This window comes from Meriones unguiculatus, chromosome 20 (genome assembly GCF_030254825.1).
Source record: "Meriones unguiculatus strain TT.TT164.6M chromosome 20, Bangor_MerUng_6.1, whole genome shotgun sequence".
Lineage (NCBI taxonomy): Eukaryota > Metazoa > Chordata > Mammalia > Rodentia > Muridae > Meriones > Meriones unguiculatus.
The window spans coordinates 57435820-57460382 of record NC_083367.1 but is presented as its reverse complement, the minus strand read 5'-3'; the positions used below and the strand labels follow the sequence as shown (position 1 = coordinate 57460382).

The window sequence follows — 24563 nt, the reverse complement described above, 5'->3', positions numbered from 1 at the left end:
TAAATGCAAACAGTGTACACATGCAGGCAAACACTCACACATAAAATAAATTCTTTTTAAAAAAGGGACTTATCAAAAGTCCCTTGTAGTAGCTACTGGTATTCTTATTGCCCAGTTCTTAAAGTAAGAAGTTGAGAATGAGTGCAAGATGCTGAAAATATTACTAGGTCAGGATTCAGATCAGCATTAACAATGCAGTTTGCTAAATGTATGCACAGTCTGCTAAGCGTGGTCTTGTTAGCCCTCTTCTTTTCCCCTGAGTCAGCTTTGGAACCCACACAGCCAGCACTTGACCTTTGTAGCTATAGTATCAACAACAACAGTAAAGGTGTTTGACATCCTAGAATCCCTTGTTTACTAAAGCAGAGAAACAGCAAGGCATCCTGACAAGACCACATGTTGGCATTTCAAAGCAGAGGTCAGTTAGAAACGCAGAGAGGGAAGTGGATAAGGAATGAGTCCCAGGTGAGCAGATGAGAAGACTGAACTGTGGCAAGGGGTGGCAATCACATCACAGGTGACAGTTGCCTGTGATGCCATCACACTGATGGATAGTAATATGTGTGTTATCAAGTGAGAGGAGTGTATTTACCTTTGAGGGCTTTTTTAAAATTATACTAAAAGCTGGGCGTAGTGATGCACACTTTTAATTCCATCACTTAGGGAGGCAGAGACAGATGGATCACTGTAAGTTCAAGGCCAGCCTGGTCTACAAAGTAAGTCCAGGACAGTCAAGGTTACACAGAGAAATTCTTTTTGGGGGAAAACAAACAAACACAAAACCCTACCAAAAAAACAAACAAACAAAAAAACCCCACAAAAAATAGTTACTTTGTTATTTACAAGTTATGGTTCATTTGTTGAGAACATAACATCAATTTCTGACACAGATGCATACCAATTAAATGAAATATTTTCTAGTCAGAATATATTTAAAAGCTTTTGAAATTTTTTATGTAAAGCTGTTGGTAATGGCATACATCTTTAATCCTATCACTTATGAGGCAGAAGAATGCAGATTTCTTTGAGTTTGGGACTAGCCTGGTCTACATACTGAATTACAGGCCAGCCACAGCTAACCAGTGAGACCTTGGGTTTGGTTTTGTTGTTTTTGCTTCCTTGTTTCTGTTTTTGCTTTTTTAAGCTACATAAAGAATATATATGGAAATCACCATATTATACTGAGAGAGCAATTATAAGCATAAGTACTTTAGATGCATCCTTTGAAGCTTTTCAGAACATTCAAAGTGGACTCTTAGAACCAATGAAAGGAATGGAGAATGAATGACTCTACTTTGATTTCAGTTTCAGATCGTCGTGGCTCAGGTAAACCTAGACCAAAGAGTGAAGGTTTTGAGCTCTATAATAATTCAGCTCAAAACGGTTCCCCAGAGAGTCCTCAGATGCCTTGGACAGAGTACAGTGAGCCAAAGAAACTGCCTGGTGACGATAGGCTGATGAAAAATAGAGCTGATCACCGGTCCAGCCCCAATGTGGCAAGTAAGAGGAATCATTTTCTAATTGTCGCTGCCGGAAGTGAGGAGCACATTGCCCTTTGCTAGTCATTGTTTGTACCTGTTCTCTAAGGAGTAGAGTTTTCATAGAGCTGTCATTTGTTGGTAGAAATAAAATTTGGATTTTATTTGGAAAACCCTTGATTCAGTGGACATTGTAGACCAAAATACATTGTTAATCTCTCTGGAAAAGAGTGCCAGGTTGCCAGCTTAAGCTGAGTTTTTTCTGTCTCTTTACCAAAGATGTCAACAAGGTCCTGGAGAAAGTCCTTTTCAGGACTGTGGTGGCAGAGACTTGTGGGGTGTGGGGAGCTAGCTTCTTGTGTGCTTTGTCTCTGGCTCTGTCTAGACATCATGCTAGCAGTGTGCTGATACATAGGACATGCTGCTGCATTCAAAGGAAGGCTGTTATGTTTATCTTACTTGTTATCTAATGTGAAACTTGGGATTTCTTGACTGTTTTCAACAGATCAGCCTCCTAGCCCTGGAGGGAAGAGTCCGTATGCCTCTGGAACAGCAGCTAAGATAACATCTGTCTCTACTGGAAACCTCTGCACTGAGGTCTGAGAGATGAGCTGAAAAACTTTCTCACTTGTGGAATATCTGAGTTGTCTGTTATAGTTCTCAAATTACATTGACTATAACTCCTGCACTTTTGCTCTTTAATCCTTTTTATTTTTAATATACTAGTCAGATAAATTAGTTTTAAATTAATGAATCTGGGGAAAAGGAGAATTGGTCTAAATGAGTAAATCTGGACAAATTAAAATGTTTCTCATTCACAGTATAGGGTCAAACTTTCAATTTTTAACACAGCGCTTAATCTAGGTGCTTCTTAAAAGGATTATAAAGCAGATCCCTGGGTGTTAAGTTAGCCTTTTATGTACTTTTAAGCAGCTCTTTCCTTTTCTTTACATCTTACAGGAGCAGACCCCTCCACCTAGACCCGAAGCCTATCCTATCCCTACGCAGACATACACCAGAGAGTATTTTACCTTTCCAGCTTCAAAATCCCAGGATCGGATGGCTCCTCCTCAGAACCAGTGGCCAAATTATGAGGAAAAACCACATATGCACACAGAAAGTAATCACTCCAGTATTGCAATCCAGGTTAGAAATAAGGAATTTACAGATTTTTCTCATCCTTCAAAGGAATATTGTAAACTAGTTTGCAGGATAAAGACAGTTGTGGCTGCCTGTCTTTGTCTTTAAAAATATTAATTTTGTGTGTGAGTGTATGGGGCACACGGACAGAGGTCATAGGACACTTTCAGGTGTCAGTTTTCTCCCTCAATCATGTGGGTTCTAGGGATCAAACTCAGATCATCAGGCTTTAACAGCAAGCACCTTACCCTGGTGAACCATCAGCTTGGAAAGAATGTAACCTCTGCAGATTCCATCCCTAGTGCCTGTGTGGAATAGCAGTTCTGACATCAGAAGGCAGCACTGCAGTCTGAAGACAAGCAGGGCTCATTAGAAGAGTTGTGGGTGTTAGCTAAGGAGTTTGGATTTTTGTCCCAATCAGTAAAGCTAGAGATGTCAGTCTGGGGAATTAAGTTGGGAAACACTATCAGATATGATCAGGAGAAGAAACCAGTAGTGTGCTTCAAAAAGAAAAAGTCTAGGACACAGGAAACAAATTTGTGTCCTGGAAAGTAAATGATACAGAAACTCCAAAAATGCTCATTCCTCATTAGAGTGGTCACAAAGGACTTTTTGTTAAGCAGATACAGGATTAGGACTGAGGAAAACAGGCAGAGAGCAGAAAGGGTTGTTCTCACAAGAGACTGTGTACCAGGGTAAGAGGAAACTTCCTTTAGGCAAAAGAAGTAATCCTCTGGTGTATTCCCTGGGCCCAGTCTGCGTTTTCCTGGATTGCAATCATGACTTAGCAGCTGGGTTCTCTGAGTGTTGGTTGTCCTTTTGGTCTGCTCATGCCATGTCTCTTTAGCAAACCAGGGATACACCATCCCTAAGGCACAGAGTTGATGTGTGGCAGGGCCAGGTCTCTGTTCCACAGATAGCATGTAACTTCATGATGTTCTGTGTGATTTGTAGCTTGTGTGTCACTGTGATGAGAAACCTGCTCAGAGTTAAGCTGTACTAAGTGTTAAGAGCTAATGTTAAACTTTGTCTGTTATTGCTATTTTTTTAAGTGATAATTCATATTTCTTAAAGGTAAAAGAAATAGTTTTTCAGGTTTATGTCTTCAATTTCTTTTCACTATCAAGGCGGGATAAGGATTTGATCCACATATCATAGTGGTCATTTTTATTAGGATATACTCTCTTATACATGCCCCTCTGCAGACTTCCTAACAGCCTAGTGGGGGAAAAGAATACTCGCTTTCATTCTTTTCTCATACACTCAAAAGACTTATGCCCATCAAAGTAAGCTATTGCCTTTCTTCATTGGTAACATTGGAATTGAACCATCTTAGATGAATGGAACTTGCCTTGCATGCTTGGCTTAATTTAAAGAAAGAGTGAAGGTAGTCCTCCTGAACTTCATAGTTCACTCAGAATTGAGCCATGAGTACTTTGTAATAATTAGAATTATATGACAGAAGTTTTTGTTGTTCTTTTTGGATTATATTCCACTTACTCATCTATGAAAGTCAGGTGTGGCTAGTCTCCCTGAAGCCTGAGTAGATGCCCTCACCTGCCAGCACAGTGACAGAGTGACAGTGCTAGAAATAGCACACATCATTGGCTAGACAGAAAATCTTTTTATTCTTTTTGTAGACAAATTCTAGCCATTTCATTTGGCCAGTGAGCCGTAAAGTAGTGTCAGCTTCTGGTTATACGTCTATTTCACAGTTGTTTTTTTTTTTAGTCTTTTTTCTCAATGAAGGTTAAATGTAAAATTTGGTAATTTCTCTGGGGTGTCTGAAGTATGATAGTTCCATTTTTTTCCTTTCTTAGCGTGTTACCCGTTCCCAGGAAGAGCTTCGGGAAGAGAAGGTTTACCAACTTGAGCGTCATCGAGTAGAGGCTGGCATGGATCGCAAGTGTGACAGCGATATGTGGATCAATCAGAGCTCCTCAGTGGAATCCAGCACGTCCAGCCAGGAGCACCTGAACCAGTCCTCCAAGTCGGTCACTCCTGCTTCCACTCTGACCAAAAGCGGTCCTGGCCGTTGGAAAACCCCAGCGGCAGTACTGCCTACCCCTGTGGCTGTCTCCCAGCCCATTCGAACAGACCTACCTCCACCACCCCCTCCACCTCCTGTTCACTACACCAGTGAGTTTGATGGCATTCCAATGGATTTGCCCCTCCCACCTCCTCCTGCCAACCAGGCAGGACCCCAGTCTGCTCAGGTGGCTGCTGCAGAGCGGAAAAAGAGAGAGGAGCATCAGCGGTGGTATGAGAAAGAGAAGGCTCGCTTGGAGGAGGAACGAGAGAGGAAGCGCAGGGAACAGGAGCGGAAGTTGGGGCAGATGCGAACACAGTCCCTGAACACGGCTTCCTTTTCTCCCTTGGCCACACAGGCCAAGCCGGAAAAGCCTTCCACACTGCAGAGGCCCCAAGAAACAGTCATTCGGGAGCTGCAGCCCCAGCAGCAGCCCCGCACGATTGAGCGCAGGGACCTGCAGTACATCACCATCAGTAAAGAAGAGCTGTCCTCTGGTGACAGTCTGTCTCCAGACCCCTGGAAACGAGATGCCAGGGAGAAGCTGGAGAAGCAACAGCAGATGCACATTGTGGACATGCTGAGTAAGGAGATCCACGACCTGCAAAACAAGGTGGATCGCACTGCAGAGGAGAGTGACCGCCTGCGGAAGCTCATGCTGGAGTGGCAGTTCCAGAAGAGACTACAGGAGTCCAAGCAGAAGGATGAGGATGACGAGGAAGAGGAAGATGATGATGTGGACACCATGCTGATCATGCAGCGCCTGGAGGCTGAGCGGAGAGCCAGGGTAAAGGGGAAAGGCCTTGGTTGTGCGTATCTGTGCTCCCTATGCTATTTTCTGGGTGTTTCTGTGGAAACAGCTATTTTCACAATCGTAAGGAAGAATTACAAGGCCCCTGTTTTTGCTGTCACTCTTGGCTGACACCTTGCAGGAATAAGCTATGCCTCTGGGGCTTTGTTGTTTTAATTAGCAGCCCCATAGTTTTCCTCACTAGACTTCATTTGAGAAAACAAGTGCTTGGTAATGACCATTCACAGTTGTCATCAGGGCTTGGCAGCATTTCACTTACAGGGCAAGATGGTAAATGCCTGAGATTTGGTGAGCTGTGTAAAGTGCAATGCCCCTTGGCTCTTCTGTGACAGCCACAGTAATCCTACAAACACTGAGCCTTGCTAATGTGCCAAGGAAGTCACATAGAAAGCTTCTGGCCCTGACACTGATTCAGTGGGGGACTTCAGGGCACCAGTCTTAAAGTTCAGTGTCAATACCAGGAGGAGGATCTGGGTAATCATTTTACTGTTGATATATCAAATGTTCGTTAAGTTAATAATTGTAGTTGTAACAAAAAGATGCTGACAACTTTTGATATAATTTATATCTCTCCATATTATAAACAAATACAAATTTAAATTAGCCCAATGCAAATAAGTTCTTAAAATGCTATATCCAAATTTTGGGTGAAAACTGGATTCTTGCTACTTACCAGGCATAGTTATTCAGAGGCATTTATTGCTAATTTGGCCACTTTTTATTAACTTGTGGAGAGTGCTGTTGTCCATGATGTTAGTGAGTTTTATTGATACTTTTTATCTATACAATTTTTTTTCTGATTTCTTTTTCTTTTTTTAATGCTTTGCATAAAAGGGCTTGTTAAAACAGTAGCTGCTAGTCAGACATGATGAAATTTAACCTTGAGATTTAATCATGCCAAGGGCATGATGAAATTTAATCTTGTTGATATTCTAAGAGTCCAGTAGTATCATCATTCCTTTTTCAGCTTGCTCCGTGAATTTTTCCTGAAGACTATCACACATATACTTCTTCATACATACATACTTCCGTATATAAATTGCTCTGATCAATTTAAGTCCCTTTTAGATACTTGCTTTCTTAAATGAGACCAGAATGTAATTTTTAACAATTGCATTATTTTGCTAGTATTTTTCTAGTATCCTTAGTAAATGTTCTTAAAAATAACTATATCTGCCACTCAGCTTTTTCTGAAAGAGCAACCGATGACTGTGACTTCCATGATAAGGATACACTGAGTAGTTTTCATTGTGCTCGTGGTCAGAACTCTCAGACATGGGTATGTCCCTCTCTACCCTTACTGGCCAGGGATAAATACAGTGATTTGTGGCTTTGTATTGCCCTCACCCCAATATGCACAAAGAAGATGACTTCACCTTCCCTGCATTACAGCTCGTACCCTGATGTCCAGCTGGTATTGATGGCCCGCCATCACACAGCAGCAGCAGTGTTTCGCTTGACAGCTGATCCTAGCGATAATGAACAGTTAGCTACTGCATTCTAACAGCTCAGTAATCTTTTCTGTGAGGATGAAATTCTTATTGAAGATTTGTGATAATTTTGTAAGATTACTACTACTTTGAATCCTTTAAGGCCTTTTAGTTTAGATTATGATGCTTGAAATTTTTTGATAATAATTTAGTAAAATAATTTTATTTTAATAATTATATTTAGTTTAATATCTTGCTCTCCAAATAAAAACACTAAGGGAAATTTTTTTTAATTTATGTCTCTTAATGATAAAACGATCAAATGATAAAATGATCAAAATATTAATACCATGTGGACGTTTACTATTTCTGAATGCTAGAAGTTAGTCTGTGGTTCTGTAGTTTTCTCATCAAGTTGTCCAAAACAGATGAAGCATGACAGCAACAAAGATGCCGGTGGCGGAATACAGGTCTAACCCTAACTTTTTTTTCACACTTCATCTTTTTTTTTCCCTTCTCTATCACCTGCAGCAGACTGCTCTCCCAGCAATCTCTGTTCTAGATTTGGTATGTTCTTGTTTCTTTCCCTTTGGTACCTTTTTTTTTTAATTTTAATTTTTTTTTTTTCTGTCTTGATTTTCTTTTCTCTTTTGGTGATGGCTGTTTTGTGTTCTCAGTAGTCAGTTCTCCCTAGAGCCTCCTGGGTCAGGAGACTAGCTCTGTGATTAGAAGCATGCCTCTGAATGTTTCTAGACTAGTTACTCTACTTCCTCCTTAACTTTAAATGTCACTGTTTGTTTATGGGTTTGACTTTCCCACAGTTTTAGTCATAATTTGATTCTGTGTATTCTTACCTAGTCTCAAGTATGTGAACAAATGAAATAAGTTTTGCATTGGGTAATTGTTTCATTCATGTTGCATTAGAAATAGATTTTAAGTAAGTCCACTGTAAATTCTGTTGAAAGGACATTGCCACTATTCCAGATTTAAAATGTAGCCAACGTGTCACTCTTTATGGTAATATTAAGACTTTTCCTGAGACCCTGCATCCTGTTTTTCTTAATGCCATGTGGATTTTAGTTCAGTTAACACATTTATAGTGTTATAGTGTGCCGTCAAACACTTGTAGTTATATTTTGCTGTTACTCAACATGCTTAATGTCAGTATCAGAGAAATTTGGTTGCCCGTTTAATGTTCTTTATGTTGTAATATGTTTATGTTATCTGATAGACAGTTATATTCTGGCATATGTAAACGCTTAACTCAGAATTTATTTTAGGTTAACTTCTAAATGATAAAAAGCAAAACAAAACACAAAAGCAACAGTTCTTTAAAAACTCCTTGAATTAAAAGTTTAACTCCAGTGGCCACCTCATCAAATACTAGACCCTCTTTTCTGTTTAGCTAGAGGATGGGTTACTCACTCAGAAAAACTTTTTTTTTTTTTAAACAAACATCTCTCCTCCTTGGGGAACAGAGCAATATAATATTTGCTGACTTCATATCTCCTTTCTTTATAGGAAACAATAGTAAACACTCACCTCCACACAAACTTTAAGTTGTACATAGGTTAGTCAGAATTGCTGTTCTGTTATTTTGCTTGTTTTGAGAAAGGATGTCATTGCCTGAGTCAGGATGTCCCCAAACTCCTGGTCTTCCCAGGCTTACAGGTGTGCCCCATAGTGCCAGTTTAGAGTTACTCTTGTATTGGGCAGCTGTTTAGCAAGTGCTAATCAGAATCCCTTACAGAGCAGAATCCCTTACTAGCCAGAGGGTTAGCCAACTCGTGGCCCAAGAAGAGCTTTCTGCTGTGGAGTTGTCCGTAATAAATAATGGTTGCACTAAAATTCTTGTTTCTAATCAACAATCCTCAGTTTTTCTTATTTTAAAGGGATAAATATTTTGATAATTAATATTGGTATTAACCAGTCTGTTTCTAAGCACTTCTTATCCCAGTTCCCTAGTAAGTGTTAATATTATCAACAACAATGCATTATTCATAGAACTCTTAACATGTCAGAATTGATAGATTGCCTTGGGAACCGTTTCCAAAGAATGAGTGGGTAGTGGCAAGCATGTGTCTCTGGTGGCAGTCTGCCCTGCACTCTTAAGACATGTTGTTAGCATTATCACAGGACAGATTTGGGGTGACTCATGGGATAAATGAGGCAGGTTTTAGTTTCTTAGGAGCAACCATAAGGTTGGAGGACCGCCTAAACTGATTCCTTTGGTAGGGTAGGGTGGCCTGATGCCACTGTCGGCCCATAGCCTTCCTCCTCCTGCCTTTCCCTGTTCATTCTAGAGCCATAACTTTAAGACCATAATTATGCCAGTGACATCGCATTTGTGGCTCTAGTGTAGCCCTTTTGTACAATAAGATTGATTACCAACATTCCTATATCTTATCTTCTTCAGGTGACAAGATGCAACTTTTCAAATTCAGCCTTTGTAAAACTAAATCCTTCCTTCTGTGCCCCACGTCCTGCAGCCCACTCTGCCTCTACCTCCCCATTGCAAGATATATTTGTTACTTATTTGCTCTTTGCACTTTACAGCCTTACACGACCTCATTTCACTCTGTTCAGAAACTGTTGCCCCTGTCCACCTTCTTGCCCTAGCTGCTTCACTGTCATTTTCTGCTGGATTCTCGAATTGCTCTCTAAAGGATAGTCCTTGAACACCTAGTGGTAGCTGTGTGACACAAGTCTTCCATGTGAGCTATAACCCTTCCTCTGTCTCCTAGAGCCAGTATGAGTTTGCACTGTGGCCAGCATTTTCCTGTCACATTATGTGTATTTTCTGCTTCATCAAAAGCACTTCCTTTTCATTAAGTGACATTCTGGACTATCAGCTATGTACTCACTGGGCCTGTTCCTCCTGTAGTGGTTTGTCTCAGCTTTGTCCCATCACCACATATTAATGGTCATATACCCTAGATAAGAAAAGTTCTCATGGGAATGAGCTTCTACATAGAGTGATGCAAGTGAAAAGTTGGTTTCAGAGATTTCAGTGCCTCTTCTAATTAGTCAAAACACTATTAGGCCTCCCCTCTTGGGCTGCACTGCTGTCTTGGCCTTTGTACAGAAAGTGCTCAGTCACAAGACTTACAGGTGTTAATGGGTTGAATCAAGAGCTGTCTTAAGTACTTCAAGCCTGATTAGAGTAGTAACCTTTAAAGAAAGCATTCAGATGTATACAGAACTTCTGAGACTTTCTGCCCTGCATCAGGCCACTATCTTTTAGAATTGGAGCTTAAATAATTTATATTTCTTTAAGAAAACAGTGTGAACTATATGTTGTGGTAGATGGTCCTCTCGAGGGGACATTGTTTTCTAATCAACTCTGACGCTAACAAAGTTTTTTGTTTTGTTTTGTTTTGTTTTGTTTTGAAGAACTAGTCTCTCAATCCAGGTCCTAGAGTGCCAGAGGACTGACTACAGGCTTGCCTATGTTAATGAACAGTTAAAAGACATCACTAGTAATAGTCTGGCTCTTCAAAGTTTTTCTTTATACTTTTGTCTTAAAATTGGGGTTGCATTTTAGAAAAAAAAAAAATTAGCTGTACAGGAAACGGACTTTTAAAAATCCTTTAAAGGCTCTGTTAGACCTGAGATGTCAAAAGTAAAGGATATCATGATCAAGATAATTAAACATGTTTGATATTTTAATGACAATAATGTTAGTATGTTTTATGAAGTTAAAAACACATAAATCTCAGCCTGCACTATTTGTTTGCCCTGGAAGTACCTTTCAGAAATACAGACTGGTGTAGAGCTTGCCAGGCTTTCCCGATGGCCTTGAATTCCAGCATGTGAGGTTTAGATTAGCACTGATCCAGACTGCCTTGTTTGGACCAGAGATGCCTGGATGCTCAGTTTCGCTGTCTTAAGCAGCTTGTCACTGTGCTATAGAGCAATTAGGCTGATGTTGAAGATGCCCTTTCTTTGCTTTTGGATGTTTGTAAGCCTTACAGTTCAGTGTCCTGTTTGGAATTGTACTTTTGAAGAAATTAAGAGACCCCCCCCCCCTTCCTCCCCAACTAGTGCTTATGGAGAGGGGAAGGAGAAAGTGAGGTGAAATATTTTAAGGAACAAAACATTTCAAAGTAAGAAAGACACAGTTTAGTAAACAATAAAAAGAAATATTTTAGTTAAAATAGCACTAGTTAATTTGTCTTTTTAAAAAGAACAGTAAGCTGTGAGCTGAATACACAGAGAAGACCCCTTGCTGACCACCTTACTAGCTAGGAGAATGCAGAACCATGTTTTTCAGAGAAAAATGTCTCTTGCCACATTTGTGAAACTGCAATTTATGTACAGTTATGAGCATTGTGCTTAAACTAATTAAATAAACAATTGCAAGGTTTCCCCAACCCCAGCAACAGGAATAGCTTAGTTCTGCAGAAATGGAAGGACAGCTTCGTATTTGCTCTTACGTTTCTTCCTCTGAACATTTACTGGTCCATGTGCTGTTTCTGTGGGGTATGGCTTCTCCTGGTTTGTGCTAGTGGCCCATGCTCTTTTATTTTGACATTGGCTATGACTCTTGTTCTGGGATGTACACAATTGGCTGTAGGTCCCTCTTTGTAGTGACCAGGGAAGACCTTTGCTTCCTAATCTCTTTGTATTTGGTTCTTCATCAACAGTATCTATGCCTGCTATAAAATTAACCCCCTAAATCCCAACCTCTGTTTGGACTTTCACCTACCTTATGTTTAAAAAAGAAAAAAAATGAAGTTCATTTGTCTTTTTAAGATAGTTTGGGGGTGGGGAGTTATTATTACTGACATCAGTAACCCCAGCAGCACAGACTAATTTTTTTTTACTAGATATAATGGTGTTTTTAACACTTTTATTTATGAGTATGAGTCTTATGTGTATGAGCATATGAGTATGTGCCTAGTGCCCTGGTAGGCCAGAAGTGGGCAGTGTATCCCCTGGGAGTAGAGTTACAGAGGGCTGAGAGTTTGCTGGGGATCGAACTTGGACCCTTTAAAAGAGCAGCAGTCTTAACTGTTGACACATCTGTTCAGCCCTAGATGCAGTATTTTATTCCATTTGAAAATAAAGAATAAAATTTGTTAGATTTATTTTGAAAGCCTCCACTTTCGATCTAAATCCAGAAGTTCAAATAGTTTTTCTATAAACAATGTATAGGAAAACTGGTGATTTTATGGAAATTGAACTGCATCTCACAGGAATCTCATGTGAGGAGTTTCTGCAGTAGCTAGAGAGGAGCAGAATAATTTTGGGATTCTTTTAAGTTATGGAGAATTTTAATCAGTCATCTTCATGATGTGCCAGTGCTGCTTTAGGTGTCTGCATAGCACACATGTGTGCAGCCACTTCAGTATTACCACTGCCTGTGACAAAACTACAGACATAGCTGTAGAGCAGAATGAATAAAAGGGAGTCTCTGTCCTGCCTTAGAGCTTGTAATGCATAGAGAAATATGGTCAAAAGGATGAAGGCGCCACAAGAAGCAAGGAGAAGCATGTCACAAGCATTTTAAGATGGCCAGGAGTGTTTGATACTGGGAAGGGAAGGTATTGCATCTTCTGTCATTTCAGAAAGGTAGAATTTGAATGACCAAAAGTAGAGAAACACTAGAAATCAACATAAGAGCTTTTAAACTAGCTGTTACTTAAGGCACAGTGTCCTCTATTAAGGAGTTAGCTGTGGTTCCCGTATGAGTGCATAAACAGAAACAAACCAGAATAAGGTTATTCCAAGCCCCAGGTTCCAACTCTTAACTTCAAGTCTGAGGTCATGTCAGGCAAGGAATGGACTCCTAGAGTCCAGGCTGACATATGAAGGGAGCTGAATTACTAGAGGAGGAAGAGCCCTAGACTTTCACCCCACTCTCAAGTTAAGGTTGGCTGTTCTTGACAGCTCCCACCTGAAGCTGGATTTGGGATAGGCAGCCTTGTGCTGCTATGCATGTCCTATCCACTTCCCAGGAGAAAGAGGAATTTCTCAACATTTGGGGTGATTCTTGAAGTGTAGCCTGTTGGTGATTTGTAGAGGGCGGCTAACAAATTTATTATAACAAAAGAATCCTGCTTGATTAATGCATGAATGTATGAAATAATGTGTTTCTTTGAGTCATGACTAACGGGGACTGTGGAGACAAAGCTCTTAGACAAACTTACTTTAAAATGGTAAGAGCTAGTTAATACACAAGCTTTACCACCCTCCAACAGTGATCTAGCCTGGTTTATACTTGACTTTCTCGGTGTGTGTATGTGTCTATCTGTCTGTCTGTGTGTGTCTGCTGGTCTCAGGATGTGCTTTTTAATGTCTGCTAGTGGGCTTTACAGAGTGAAAGTTAAATTCAGTTTATTATTAGTTGCAGGATGAGGAACGCAGACGCCAGCAGCAGCTGGAAGAGATGCGCAAGCGAGAAGCAGAAGATCGGGTGAGACAAGAGGAAGATCGACGCCATCAGGAGGAGGAGCGAGTAAAGAGAGATGCTGAAGAAAAGGTTATGGTCCTCTAAAGGCAGCTAGTTTTTACCGAATTAACCTGAACACAAATGATTGGCTAGGGCAAAGGGGGCTAGAAATTATGTGTATCTAGGATGCATAAGACAGAACAGGGCCGGATCTTCCAGCTTTTGCTATTGGACCAAAAACTCTAGCCCCATCTGGCCTGCCTACCTCTCTTCTGGACTGTCTTCAGGCTCCCTTGCCTTCTAAGCTGGTCTCCCTCAAACTCTTGGGCACCATGTCCTTGAGAAAGTTGGTCTGCGGCATGATAGTGCTCTGGTCTTCCCAGAGAGGGTTCAGGTGGCTTGTATGAAGGTGTTACTTGTTCAGTTATTGTGAGAATTGAGCGTGAACTCTATGGGAGGCAACAAAAGCATAGAAGGCAGTCGGTTCTCATTAACCATATAGACTAAAATGACTTAATTCTAGTTGATGGTAAAGAGGGTAGGTGGTTTGTAAAAAACATACAAGGAAAATTAATATGCAACCCAACAAATATTCTGGTTATTTCTTTATGTGGGTTTTAACTCAGATAATTTCCATAGTTGGATTCTAAAATAATAGCCGATTTTGACATTCTGCAAAGCAGGAGCTTAAGATTTAGTTCTCAGATCTCTCTGCATCTGTGTCTGAGGCTGAGGGTCTCTTGGGTGAGAAGACTACTACCCTGAGCCCAGGTCAGCTCTGCCCTGTCCCAGGGATTGCATGTTGCTGTGTGGTTTGAGAGAAGCTATTTTTCTCGATTACTTCCCTTCCGTGAAGGTAGAAGCTCTGAGTGTCACTACTTCTGATGGAGAAATGTTTAGTTTTTATTAATAGTTATTTCTTTGATAGTCCCAGTGAACTATGTAAATAGGAACACCCTTCCCCCAAAAGAAGTTGAAAGAAAAAAACATGAAATTTTAAGGAAGTTCTTTTTAATGAAGCAATGAATTAGTCACAAGACAATCTTAAGAGTAAGATTGATAGACATATCTTGGCTCATTTAAATGAAAATTGAGTGGATGATGTGAGACCACAGGCTTACATCTAAAGCAGTGTCTTTGGTATCATACAGCAGAGCTGTTCTGGAAGACTGAGCTTTTTGGGTCAGCTTACCTGGAGTCTTTAACGTGTGTAATGTAAGTTGAAGGTGACGATTTCTGCAGGAATCGGGAAGTGTCCAGCACTGGAGCCATGTGGTTTCTCAGTTATAGTGGTGGTCTCGATTTGCCATGTATGCCCTGAGAGCCTTGAGGCTACAGAGAGAGCTAATTTCCTAGGTCAGTACTGGCCAGCTGCCTAATTATAATTAGAACAGTCTTGGCCTTGCCTGAGCCTGTATGAAGCAGCCTGGTCTGTTGCGTCAGAGTTGTATGCTCAGAGAGAAGCAGGCTTTCTGTGTTGAGAAACTTGGTTATTTAATTTTTCCAACGTGTGTTCTCGTAACTCATAATTATGTCAAATATACTTGTGTTTTAGTAACTGTTTCTATATTTGAGTAGTCAATGTAAAAAGAAACTGAAATACTATTTTTACTACAGAATGTCCACAATTAATGGGTTTGATTTATTATGGAACATGTGCATTCATTTTCTGGATAAAGTCACCATGGTCACTTAATTGTATCTGCACTTGATATAACTGAAAAAGGTTTATTTGGTCTCTCCCTACAGTGTTATCAAACAACTGTTCTTCATGTAATTTTAACATTCTTGACAGTGCTACTTAAAAGCCACGGAAGTCATTGTAGTTTAATTACCCAACCTAAGATAGTACTGATTTTGTATAGTCAAGAAGATAAAGATTCTTTCCTTTTAGGATTTTACAACATAGAACAAGAAATAAGGCTGTAAATTAGGGCCAGGATAATGAGTGAGGCTGGCCTTAAGTCTTTTTTTTTTTTTTTTTTTTCCCTCAGACTATGAAGCAGGGAGCATTGTATGTTCACTGTGTGTGTTTGTGTGTAGCTCTAGAGGGACCAGAGAAAGAATGCAGCATAGTAGGGACCACAAAACATCACACCAGCATGGTCCCTAATGTTAGTTCTCTATGGCTGAATGACTTTAAGCCTGGCTGCACTTCGTTTCGTAGTATCGAACGTTTGCTTAAGTCAAGGCAGATGATTTTGTTTGCTCTTCATCCCTTTTCATATTTACTTTCTTCTTGTGCTCTAAAACTCTTGTCAATCCTTAACAAAACTGTGTTGTTGCCTTTTTAAATGTTAAAAGAATTTCAAAACTGTCAACTGTAGTTTGCCTGGATAAAAATGTACAGTGTGTGTCAGAATATATCTGCTATTACTATTAATGCTTGGCTCTCATTTTCTGTTCTTCAGAGAGTTTAAGATTTGAAACATACATTAACTGTGGAAAGCATACTTGTTAGATTGTGGCTTTGGGAAAATGAGTGATATTTCTTACTGTTTATGGTTTCCTATTGAAACACAGCAGAAGCAGGTAAGTTAATATCCTGTCCAAATAGGAGAGAAAAAGTTTCAGGGAAAAAGGAGGAATAAAGAATGTAGATACAAATAAAGAATGTAGTGTAAATGAAAGGTCCTAAGATTTGACTTATCCTATGCTTCTGAGGAGTTGCTATTCGTGTGGGCCAGCGTGGGTGTACTTGAGACAGGACAAGCTCAGAATTGGCCTGCTTCTTCTGTACAGTAATTGTGGCACTGAAATGTGTGTCATGTGGACATGTCAGTGTGGTGATGGACAGTGATGATCAGTGTACCTGTCATTCCCTGTGAAAGCACACAGGGTCCACTGGTCCCTCCTGACCCTTGACCTTTGCACTCTTGTTTATTCCGGCCTGCAGAGGCGACAGGAAGAAGGGTATTACAGCCGCCTAGAAGCTGAGAGGCGCAGACAGCACGACGAGGCAGCACGCAGGCTGCTGGAGCCCGAAGAGCCCGGGCTGAGCCGACCTCCACTTCCACGGGACTACGAGCCCCCGTCCCCATCCCCAGCATCCAGTGCCCCTCCTCCCCCACCTCAGCGAAACGCCTCCTACCTCAAAACACAGGTCCTCTCCCCAGACTCGCTGTTCACTGCCAAGTTTGTTGCGTATGATGATGAGGAGGAGGAGGACTGCGGCCCAGCAGGTCAGGATAAGTACCCCAGCACAAGGAAGTCTTATGGGCACCTTCCTCTTGCCACCCTTAAGCTGCAGCAGCCCCCCTGCCAGCCACGCCCAGCCTCGGATGGCATCTTTCTCTCCAACTCATTCCAGCTACCCTTGGCTAAAGCCAACAGTACTGCTTATAAAGCAGGCCAGCCCCCACCCCCTCCAGGCAAACCAAGCTTGTACCATCCTGGCCACTGGAAAGATAGAGGTAAAAGAGGGAATGGCAAATCAGACCTCTTTCTTCTTGATGATTGAGCCTGGATCTCTGTACCCTGCCATTTGGTATGGTACACGGAGACCATGCCTGCCTTGGCTCTGGGTTTTACCTAATCACTCTGAGCTTGTGATCTCCTTCTACCTCTGATGGTGGTGTTTGTGCTAATCCTCTGATAATTTAGCCTTGGTGCTCCAGTCCATCTAATCTTTAATCCACTGACAACAGTCAGTCCTCCACTGTAACCAAATTATTTGAAGTACTGTTGGTCTTGGCTTTTTTTTTTTCTGTATCTCTAAGAGTAATTTGGTTAAACAAGTGCCTTCTCAGACACGAGTCTCTAAAGGCAGAGTGCCAGAGTATCTGCTGCAGTTTAAGTTTACATTGTTTAATGTGAGTAGAACATTTGGTTCTGCTCCTGAGGCCTATGCAGTGACTCATATCCTTTGTAGAAGCTTTGTTGGGTATTGGGACATCCACTGCAGTAGGTAACAGTATGGCCTTACTGCCTGACACAGGCAAGCCCTTGCCCACAGGCCCTCATCTTGCAGTTATTCCTTTGTCTCTCTCACCTGTTGTCTTTCATTATCCTGCTCTCCTGCACCTCATACACTAGGACTCAGACCTTTGTCAACCTGTAGTTTCTGTTAGTTGAACCCTCTGACTGACTGCTGTGCGCAGTGGTTCCCCTGATGACAGCACAGAGGCCATTGCCCGCAGAGACGTAGGAAGCAGAAGGTGTAGCTCAGTTCACTTCATACTGAGGCTTCAAACGGTCCTGGCCATAAATGAAATGCAGTTCTGCCGTCAAGCATCCAGCAATATAATTTTATTGAGTTTTAATTAGTGGCTTCAAAATTGTATATGATTTTTACACAAACGTGAAGAACCTTCATATTTGGAGTTTGTTTCTTACTCACGTGACAGAGGAGTTTTGCTAGAATAATGTCTTTTCCTGCCTATATCATACTCTTTTAATCTATTTTGGAGAATTAGTATGTAGGAGTATCTTCAATCGTTCTGAAAAGCCAAGATCCAATCTTTTTGTAAAATTTCTGTTATAAATGTTGAGAATTTGGTGCTCTTTCAAGGCATTTATGAAATAGCCAGTAAATTTTAAAGCAAATTGCTGTTGATTGTATATCAGAATTTATAGCAGGATTACACATATTTTATAAATGTCTGGACAAATTTGATAGTCTCATCATAGTTAAGAATCATATCTGTAGATTTTGGCCCTTAGTTACAGCACTAACCCTCGCTTCATGTCACACCTAAAGCACCACTCTGGAGCCATGTGCAGCACATGGCAGCAGCACTCTGGCCTTGTCTTCCTCGTCTCCTGCTTGTGCTGTGTGTAGCCCTTTGTCTGGTGAAGCATGCTTCTGCAGCTGGGGCTTGGCCTCTTCCAAGGGGTCACATGGACACAGAGCTTATGGGATGATTTGGACTGAATTTCAATGATAGTGTATCTTTAAAGGGATGTTTTTGTTTTACTAAAGCTTTTTGGAAATTATGATTTTTAATTATAAATATACATATACATATATATATGTATCTATAGTCATTTCAAAGTTTTAACATTATGGCAAACTAAATACCCTGGAAACTTTGAAGAACTGATTTTTTTCCCCCGGTGGAAGAAGCCAGTGTCACTCTCAGCAAAGTGCAAGAGTAAAAAGCAGTGTTCTCACAGACTAAATATAAAGTTGGGAATTCAAACCAACTATGCAAATTATCATGTAAGGGCTCACTGTAGATTGTTTTTTGCTGCATTTTTTGAGTCTTTGCTGAAGATGACACTCTCTGAGGTGACTTGGGAAGCCTAAACCTCCAGTGTTTGAGGTTACAGTTTGATGGCCTCTAGGCTCTGTCTAGATAAGTCCGAAAAATTCTACCCACAGGCTCTTTATATGAAAGAAAGTTCATTCTTCTGTCTCTTATCTAAACTAGAGTGATTTAATATAAAAACATGGTGATAATTTTGTGGCCTATTTAGTCCAATCTGTCTATGTTTGCCAGATATTCTGAGTCTCTTGTACTCGATTCTGTTATGTTTTTTCAGATATGAATCTGATTTTATTTTATGAGTTTTTTGTGTATATGCATGTGTGACTGTGTTATTAGGAACTTGAGATGGTTGTGAGCTTCCACACGGGTGCTGAGACCCGAACCCTGGTCTTCTGCAAGTGCAGCATGTCCTCTCAGCTTCTGAGCTCCCTTTCCACACATACCCCTACTTTCTTTTGTAATGTTACAAGTGGTTACTGTAATAGTATTGAGATATTATTTATTGCTGCATTATCATAGACTGCTCCATGGTAAAGATTTATTGTATCATCTCTTGCTGCCTCCTGAAGTCTTGGCAAATATTGACCATCTGGGGGATGTCAAGCTCAGCTGTGGTTTCTTGGCCAAGACAGACCTGGTATGCTCAGGGCCAACTTAACTCTGCCCTCACTCTTTGTTTTTTCTGGGAATCTTTTATCAGCAGAGCTAATGTGGGATTCTAGGAATTTTATTTTAGTTTCGTTTGGGTAGGTCATTTGTTTCAAAGGCTTTATTTTGCTTTTAATAATTACATTATCTTGAAAAAGAAATATTGTAGTTATCTTACCCACAGGAATTTTAATTACAGATATAGGGTTACCTCTTAAATTTGGGGGTTATATTTGTTCTCAATGATTGGGTAAGAACATTCCTACAGTTTGTCAGGAGTATGCCTAAACATTTTTGCTTACTCTCCCATTTAAGTAAGTCTTACGTGGGTTTGTCTTCTATATTTGTGGTTGTTGTGCCTTGTGTCTGAATTCAGGTGTTTTATTGTTTTGTTTTGACTGTATTTTTAAAGAATGTGTTATAGTTTTTCCATTCTAAGAACAAAAGGCCCAATGTCGGTTATTGAATGTAATGATTGGATTACCTAAGCCACTAAGTATAGTGAATTTTAAATTGATGAATCTTTGAGCATATGAAGAGCCTTTGAGTTCTCATTTTTTTCAGTAATTAAAGTAATCTTCTTTTCCTGCATTCTAACATGAGTAGAATTTTAGAGGTAATTAAATACTTTAATTTGGACTTTTTTTTCCCCTTGTGGAAAAGGACCACACTCTTACACGGGATCTGCTGGGGCAGCTGCTGGAGCCCATGACCCTTCTAGAGACCCAAGAGAGAAGCGCACTAGAAGGTACTTAAGGGCCGGGCTGAACTGAGTCTAATCTGTGCTGTCTTAGTCTCACTTTCATGTCATTGCTGAATTATGTCAGATTTTATCAGGCATTCGGGTGTTTTTTCCTGTATGAAACCATATGAGGATGTAGGCGTTTTGTGTGTGTGTGTGTGTGTGTGTGTCTGTCTGTCTGTCTGTCTGTACCTCTCTCTAGGTCTAGAACTTACTTTGTAGCCAAGCTGTCTCAAATTATTGTGGTCCCCAAGCCTCCGTCTCTCTAGTTCTTTGAGTATGGGTATGAGCTACCACAGTTGTACACATAGGCTTTTCTACAGTTGATATTATTAACATGGCTCTGTTTTAGATAGTGATACCAGACCTGCTATAAGACTAAAGTACTAGAGGCATAAAGGCCAGGCCTGCCAGTGTAGGTTCCTTGTTACAACAGACTGACCTCTGGGCTTAGCTAGACATTTGGCCATCCTAGATGTTCCCTGATCTAATAACATTGAGTTAGAGTAATCGGTGCTATTCTGTCTCTTATTATTAGCTTGAGTAGGTCTGTTAATGCCTTTCAAGTATATGGAAGGTTTGTGGAAATGCTGTATTTTTAAACTGTATGCCCATTAATTAAACTTGTTTATGCTGAAATTGAACTCATTGGGTTTATTTTCTTTTTCCATTTTTTAGTGTGGATGGGTGGCATCAGGCATGCAAACACATTTGTGTATGTAGGTGCATGGGAGGCCTGAGGTTGACAGAAATTATTCTCAAATTATTCTTTCACCTTACACATTGAGAGAAGGTCTCCCATTGGCTAGGTTGGTTGCCATGTCTTCTAGTGTTTATGTGACTTCTGGTCACCAGTGAGCCATCTCTGGTCCTCTTGTTTTTGAAAGTTACTATGTTAAGAGAATATTTTGCCCCTTTTCTACGTGGGATTGTTTGCTTGGTTATTATTGGTTTTGGAATTTTTTGAAGTTGTAATCTAACTGTTTGGCCCAGGTTGATTATAGGGCTCTGCCACTGTCCCTGCCCTCTTCATAGACCTAAATTTAATTGTCTGAGCATGTATTGACTTCTAACGTTCTGTTCATAGTGAAGACGTAGTTTGTCTCAGCCGCAATACATATAATTACAGTGACGTGCAACAAAGGGCAGTTGTCACTAGAACATTATGATTCTTACAAAAACTTACTTAACAGTTAGTTACTTGGATTTTGATGCATAATCTTTTCTGTTTTCTTCTTGTTCAGCCAAGATGCAGACTTACCTGGCAGTTCTGGAGCACCTGAAAACCTGACATTTAAAGAGCGTCAGCGCCTCTTTTCACAAGGTCAAGATGTGTCTGACAAAGTAAAAGCTTCTCGTAAATTAACAGAACTTGAGAATGAACTGAACACGAAGTGAGAAGAGAGAGGGGGCACCTTGTACTCGCGCAAGTCTGCCCTTGGCCGTGGTTCTGTGGGGGTGAGCCTGAAGAGGAGGGAGCAGTTCTACTTCTAAGTGACTTCTAATTTCTGTTTCTCAATGGTTGCAATTTAGAAATGTTCCAATTCTAAGAATCTTGTTCTACTTTACCAAGAATCCTGCCTAGTCCTTCGTGATCTGACTCACATGAAGTTAATTTTTTGGTTGGCTTCTTTCGGGAGTCTTGGACTCACAGGCAGAATGAAGGGCTGTAAAGGTCACAGGGTATATCCTCTACCCTGTCTTCTCCCATCGTCATTCCAAGGACAGTAGGCCAAGAAATTATCTTTCTGTTCTTTCTCAAAACTCCATTTGGCTACCAGATGTGACAGCTGAACAACCCAGACCATTATTGGGTTCTAGTGGATCCTGCCTGCAGAAGACTGGACTCTCCACCTGGAGCCACCTCCTCCAAGCCCCAGGGCAAAGGCCCTGATGTACCTTCTATAATATGCACAAAGTGGCTAGATGGAGTTTTTTGTAAGTAAGGTGCACAGTGCATCATTTAACATGAGCCTCCTGATCAATTCTAAACATTTGAGATTAAATATCTAATAATAATTCATTTTTGAAAATTCTCAAGAAAATTTTCTGGATTTAGTCCTAGGAGATTCTATTTTTATAAATACCAAATTATCATTAGACTAATCATTGGTGGAAATTGAAGATGATGAAGTTGCCTAATATTTCAGATATTCCAAAGGATCTAGAGCTCTCTAACCAAACAACATATATATATATATAGGTAGGAGGAAAGATGTCTGAGAAGAATGGAGCTCATAGGTGGCAGTCAAACATACCATCTCAGAAATTTAAATTTTAGTAGAGAAAAATATTTAGATGCACTGTCGGAAAAGGAATCCATTGCTGTACCACCTGTAACTTAAATACTGTAATAATTTGTGGCAAAATTCAGTCTACATCTCTTTCTCAGCATAGTAGTTATCTTATTTTAATTTGTGCATTTTGCGCTGTCATTCCTCCAGCTGAGTTGTGGGAGACAGACCTCAGTTTGCTTATTTTGTGTGAAAGTTGACTCTATGATTTCAAGCATACTTCCTATTTGACAAAGCCCTGAATTTGTGTCCAGATGATCTTTCTGTACCATACTATTCTCTTACAAATCTGTGTGTCAGGAAAATAAGCGTACTTTCAAAAGAACAGAGGCATTTGCAACCCTAAAAACCACTTTTAATAAGAAAGAACTGTATGATAAATTGTTGAAATACAAGTGTAAATATTTTTTATGTCTATCAAGCTTCTTATTTGAAAGTGTGCCTTTGCTGTTTCCTCTGTAAGAGAATAGAATGGCCCTGAGAGTTAATGAAGGATTTGCACGCTTGCCTTGCCTAGAAGTGCAATATCTTTGTGTCTGGAGCACACTGGCAGCCTTTGGGTGGCACATCTATACCTCCCAGAAAAGAGCAGGTACCTGCTATGGCTTGTACATGGGAAGACAGATGCACACAAGAACTTGCAAACATCTGAAAACTCTGCATGTGTATTTGTGAAACCCATAGTGAAGTAGACTTGGCCATCCCTGGACGTGAGGTCGAATGTGAATATGTGTTTAAGAGCACGTTGCAAAGCGTGCGTTACTGTGGGGAAACACCCAAACTGCTGTTTTCCATTTCTACTGTATTTCGGTTGCAGCCTATTTTTAATAAACTTTGTATCTATTTAAGTATTTGCTATTGTTTTCAAAGTGCTGACAAAGTTTATATTTGTAATGCCAGCCTTCCTCTTCCCTATTTCCATCTGTCACTCCTTCATTAAACAATGCTGAGTGTCATTCCTTGTCCTTCAGTTGTTTTTGTTTTTTTTTTTTTTTGTTTGGTTTTGTTTTTTTTTGTTTTTTTTTTGTCTGGTGAAGTGCCCTGTGACTGATGATGCAACCAGCTAAAAGCTAGGGTGATATTTTCATCAAAGTCCTATGTGAGGGTTCAGTTTCCTATGTCTTCGTGGCTGGTGCTTGTGCATTCAGCAATCCCAAATGGCCACCGGGACCATACCTTGTACTGTCGCATCTTGGTCACTCGACTCCCTGAACATACTCAGTGATAAGCACATTGCATAAAAGGTATCCTGGTGATAGGTTTCGAGCATTAGAACCCACTCAAGATTGCTGGGATGAAGGTATGCTTCATTGTCATAGTACAAGGTACACTGGCTAACTCCAGCAGGTTGGGAGGGTCAGGCCACCCACCCTCACGTCAGTGCTGTCTGAGTGGTGTCTCCCCTATCCTCTGTGCCTAGTTTGCCCTTTATGGTTTTAGCGGTGGGGCAGGGCAGCATCCGCATTTCCGGGTTTTGGTGAAGTAGGATGAGAGAGAATGGAGAGTTGCTAGTCAGAGGATATAAAGTTCCAGGTGAAGGAGAATAGCGGTACTGCTAGATGGTATAATCAGCAGTGTACTGTCAAAATGCAAAAGAGCTTTAAGGAACGGAAGGTATGCTTGAGGGTTGAAGGAACCTGCAGGGAACTTTTTCTTGGAAGAATCAATTTATATATTGAGTTATAGTGTTTGTGTTTATTACATTTTAATTTGCTGTGGTTTTTAGCTTCTGTAGAGACAGCACTTAGAAACTGAGAATCGGTGCTGCTCCCAGAACCTCCTGTGCACACTTGCCTGCTAGGCAGGTGGTGGCTCTGGCCTACCGTGTCCCCTGTTGTCTGTGCCACTTCATAAAAACACCTGCCATACCCTAGAGAAAACTTTCTCTGTGCTCTCCCAGGTAATAAGGCGATTTCAGATGCAGATGTATTTATGATATGATTAAGCAGAATGTAGTTTGGTTGGCTTGGCAGAAGAAATGTTATACCCCAAAAGTGACAGGTGATTTTATTCCTATAGTTATTTCAACCCTTTTACTCAGAGAACTGGGAGCCTAAGTGCCAGGCTTGAGAGTGCCTTGTTAAGCAGTATACAGCCAGTACCAGCTCTTTCTCAGGTTGGGATCCCAGGCAATCTGCCCGTGCAGCGAAGGTGGAGGATGAGAAGACCGAAGCAGACGGTATGCGTAACTGTTAACAGTGCAAGAAATGAACACAGGACTTGTGAGGGCTTACTGAGGGATCCTTCAAGACATGGTATGCTCTCTAGAGACGGTAGAGGGAAAAAGGAAGATGCACCACAGGGAGGCTCAGGAAGCAGGATGGGAAGATGGGAATAGATGCAGGAGAGACAGGTTTTCAAGGCCATGATAAGGGGATTTCTAGAGC

At 40.7% G+C, this 24563-nt stretch overlaps 1 protein-coding gene across 18 annotated transcripts in view; it reads left to right on the top strand.

The window, feature by feature from the left end:
* Afdn (afadin, adherens junction formation factor) overlaps positions 1–23132 on the top strand; it is a 120731-nt gene extending 97599 nt beyond the window's left edge. For 8 of the 18 annotated variants that reach the window (XM_060373329.1, XM_060373336.1, XM_060373332.1 and 5 more), the window contains 9 exons: positions 1306–1500; positions 1984–2075; positions 2439–2624; positions 4439–5434; positions 7420–7455; positions 13238–13372; positions 16179–16464; positions 19804–19888; positions 21127–23132. In XM_060373329.1, coding sequence (XP_060229312.1) covers positions 1306–1500; positions 1984–2075; positions 2439–2624; positions 4439–5434; positions 7420–7455; positions 13238–13372; positions 16179–16464; positions 19804–19888; positions 21127–21280 — 2165 coding nt within the window. In that variant the 3' untranslated portion in view covers positions 21281–23132. Of the gene's footprint in view, positions 1–1305; positions 1501–1983; positions 2076–2438; positions 2625–4438; positions 5457–7419; positions 7456–13237; positions 15666–16178; positions 16465–19803; positions 19889–21126 lie in introns of those variants that run through there. The other 10 variants (XM_021644007.2, XM_021644006.2, XM_060373334.1 and 7 more) reach the window with 6 other exon arrangements.
* Positions 23133–24563: the final 1431 nt, after the last annotated feature.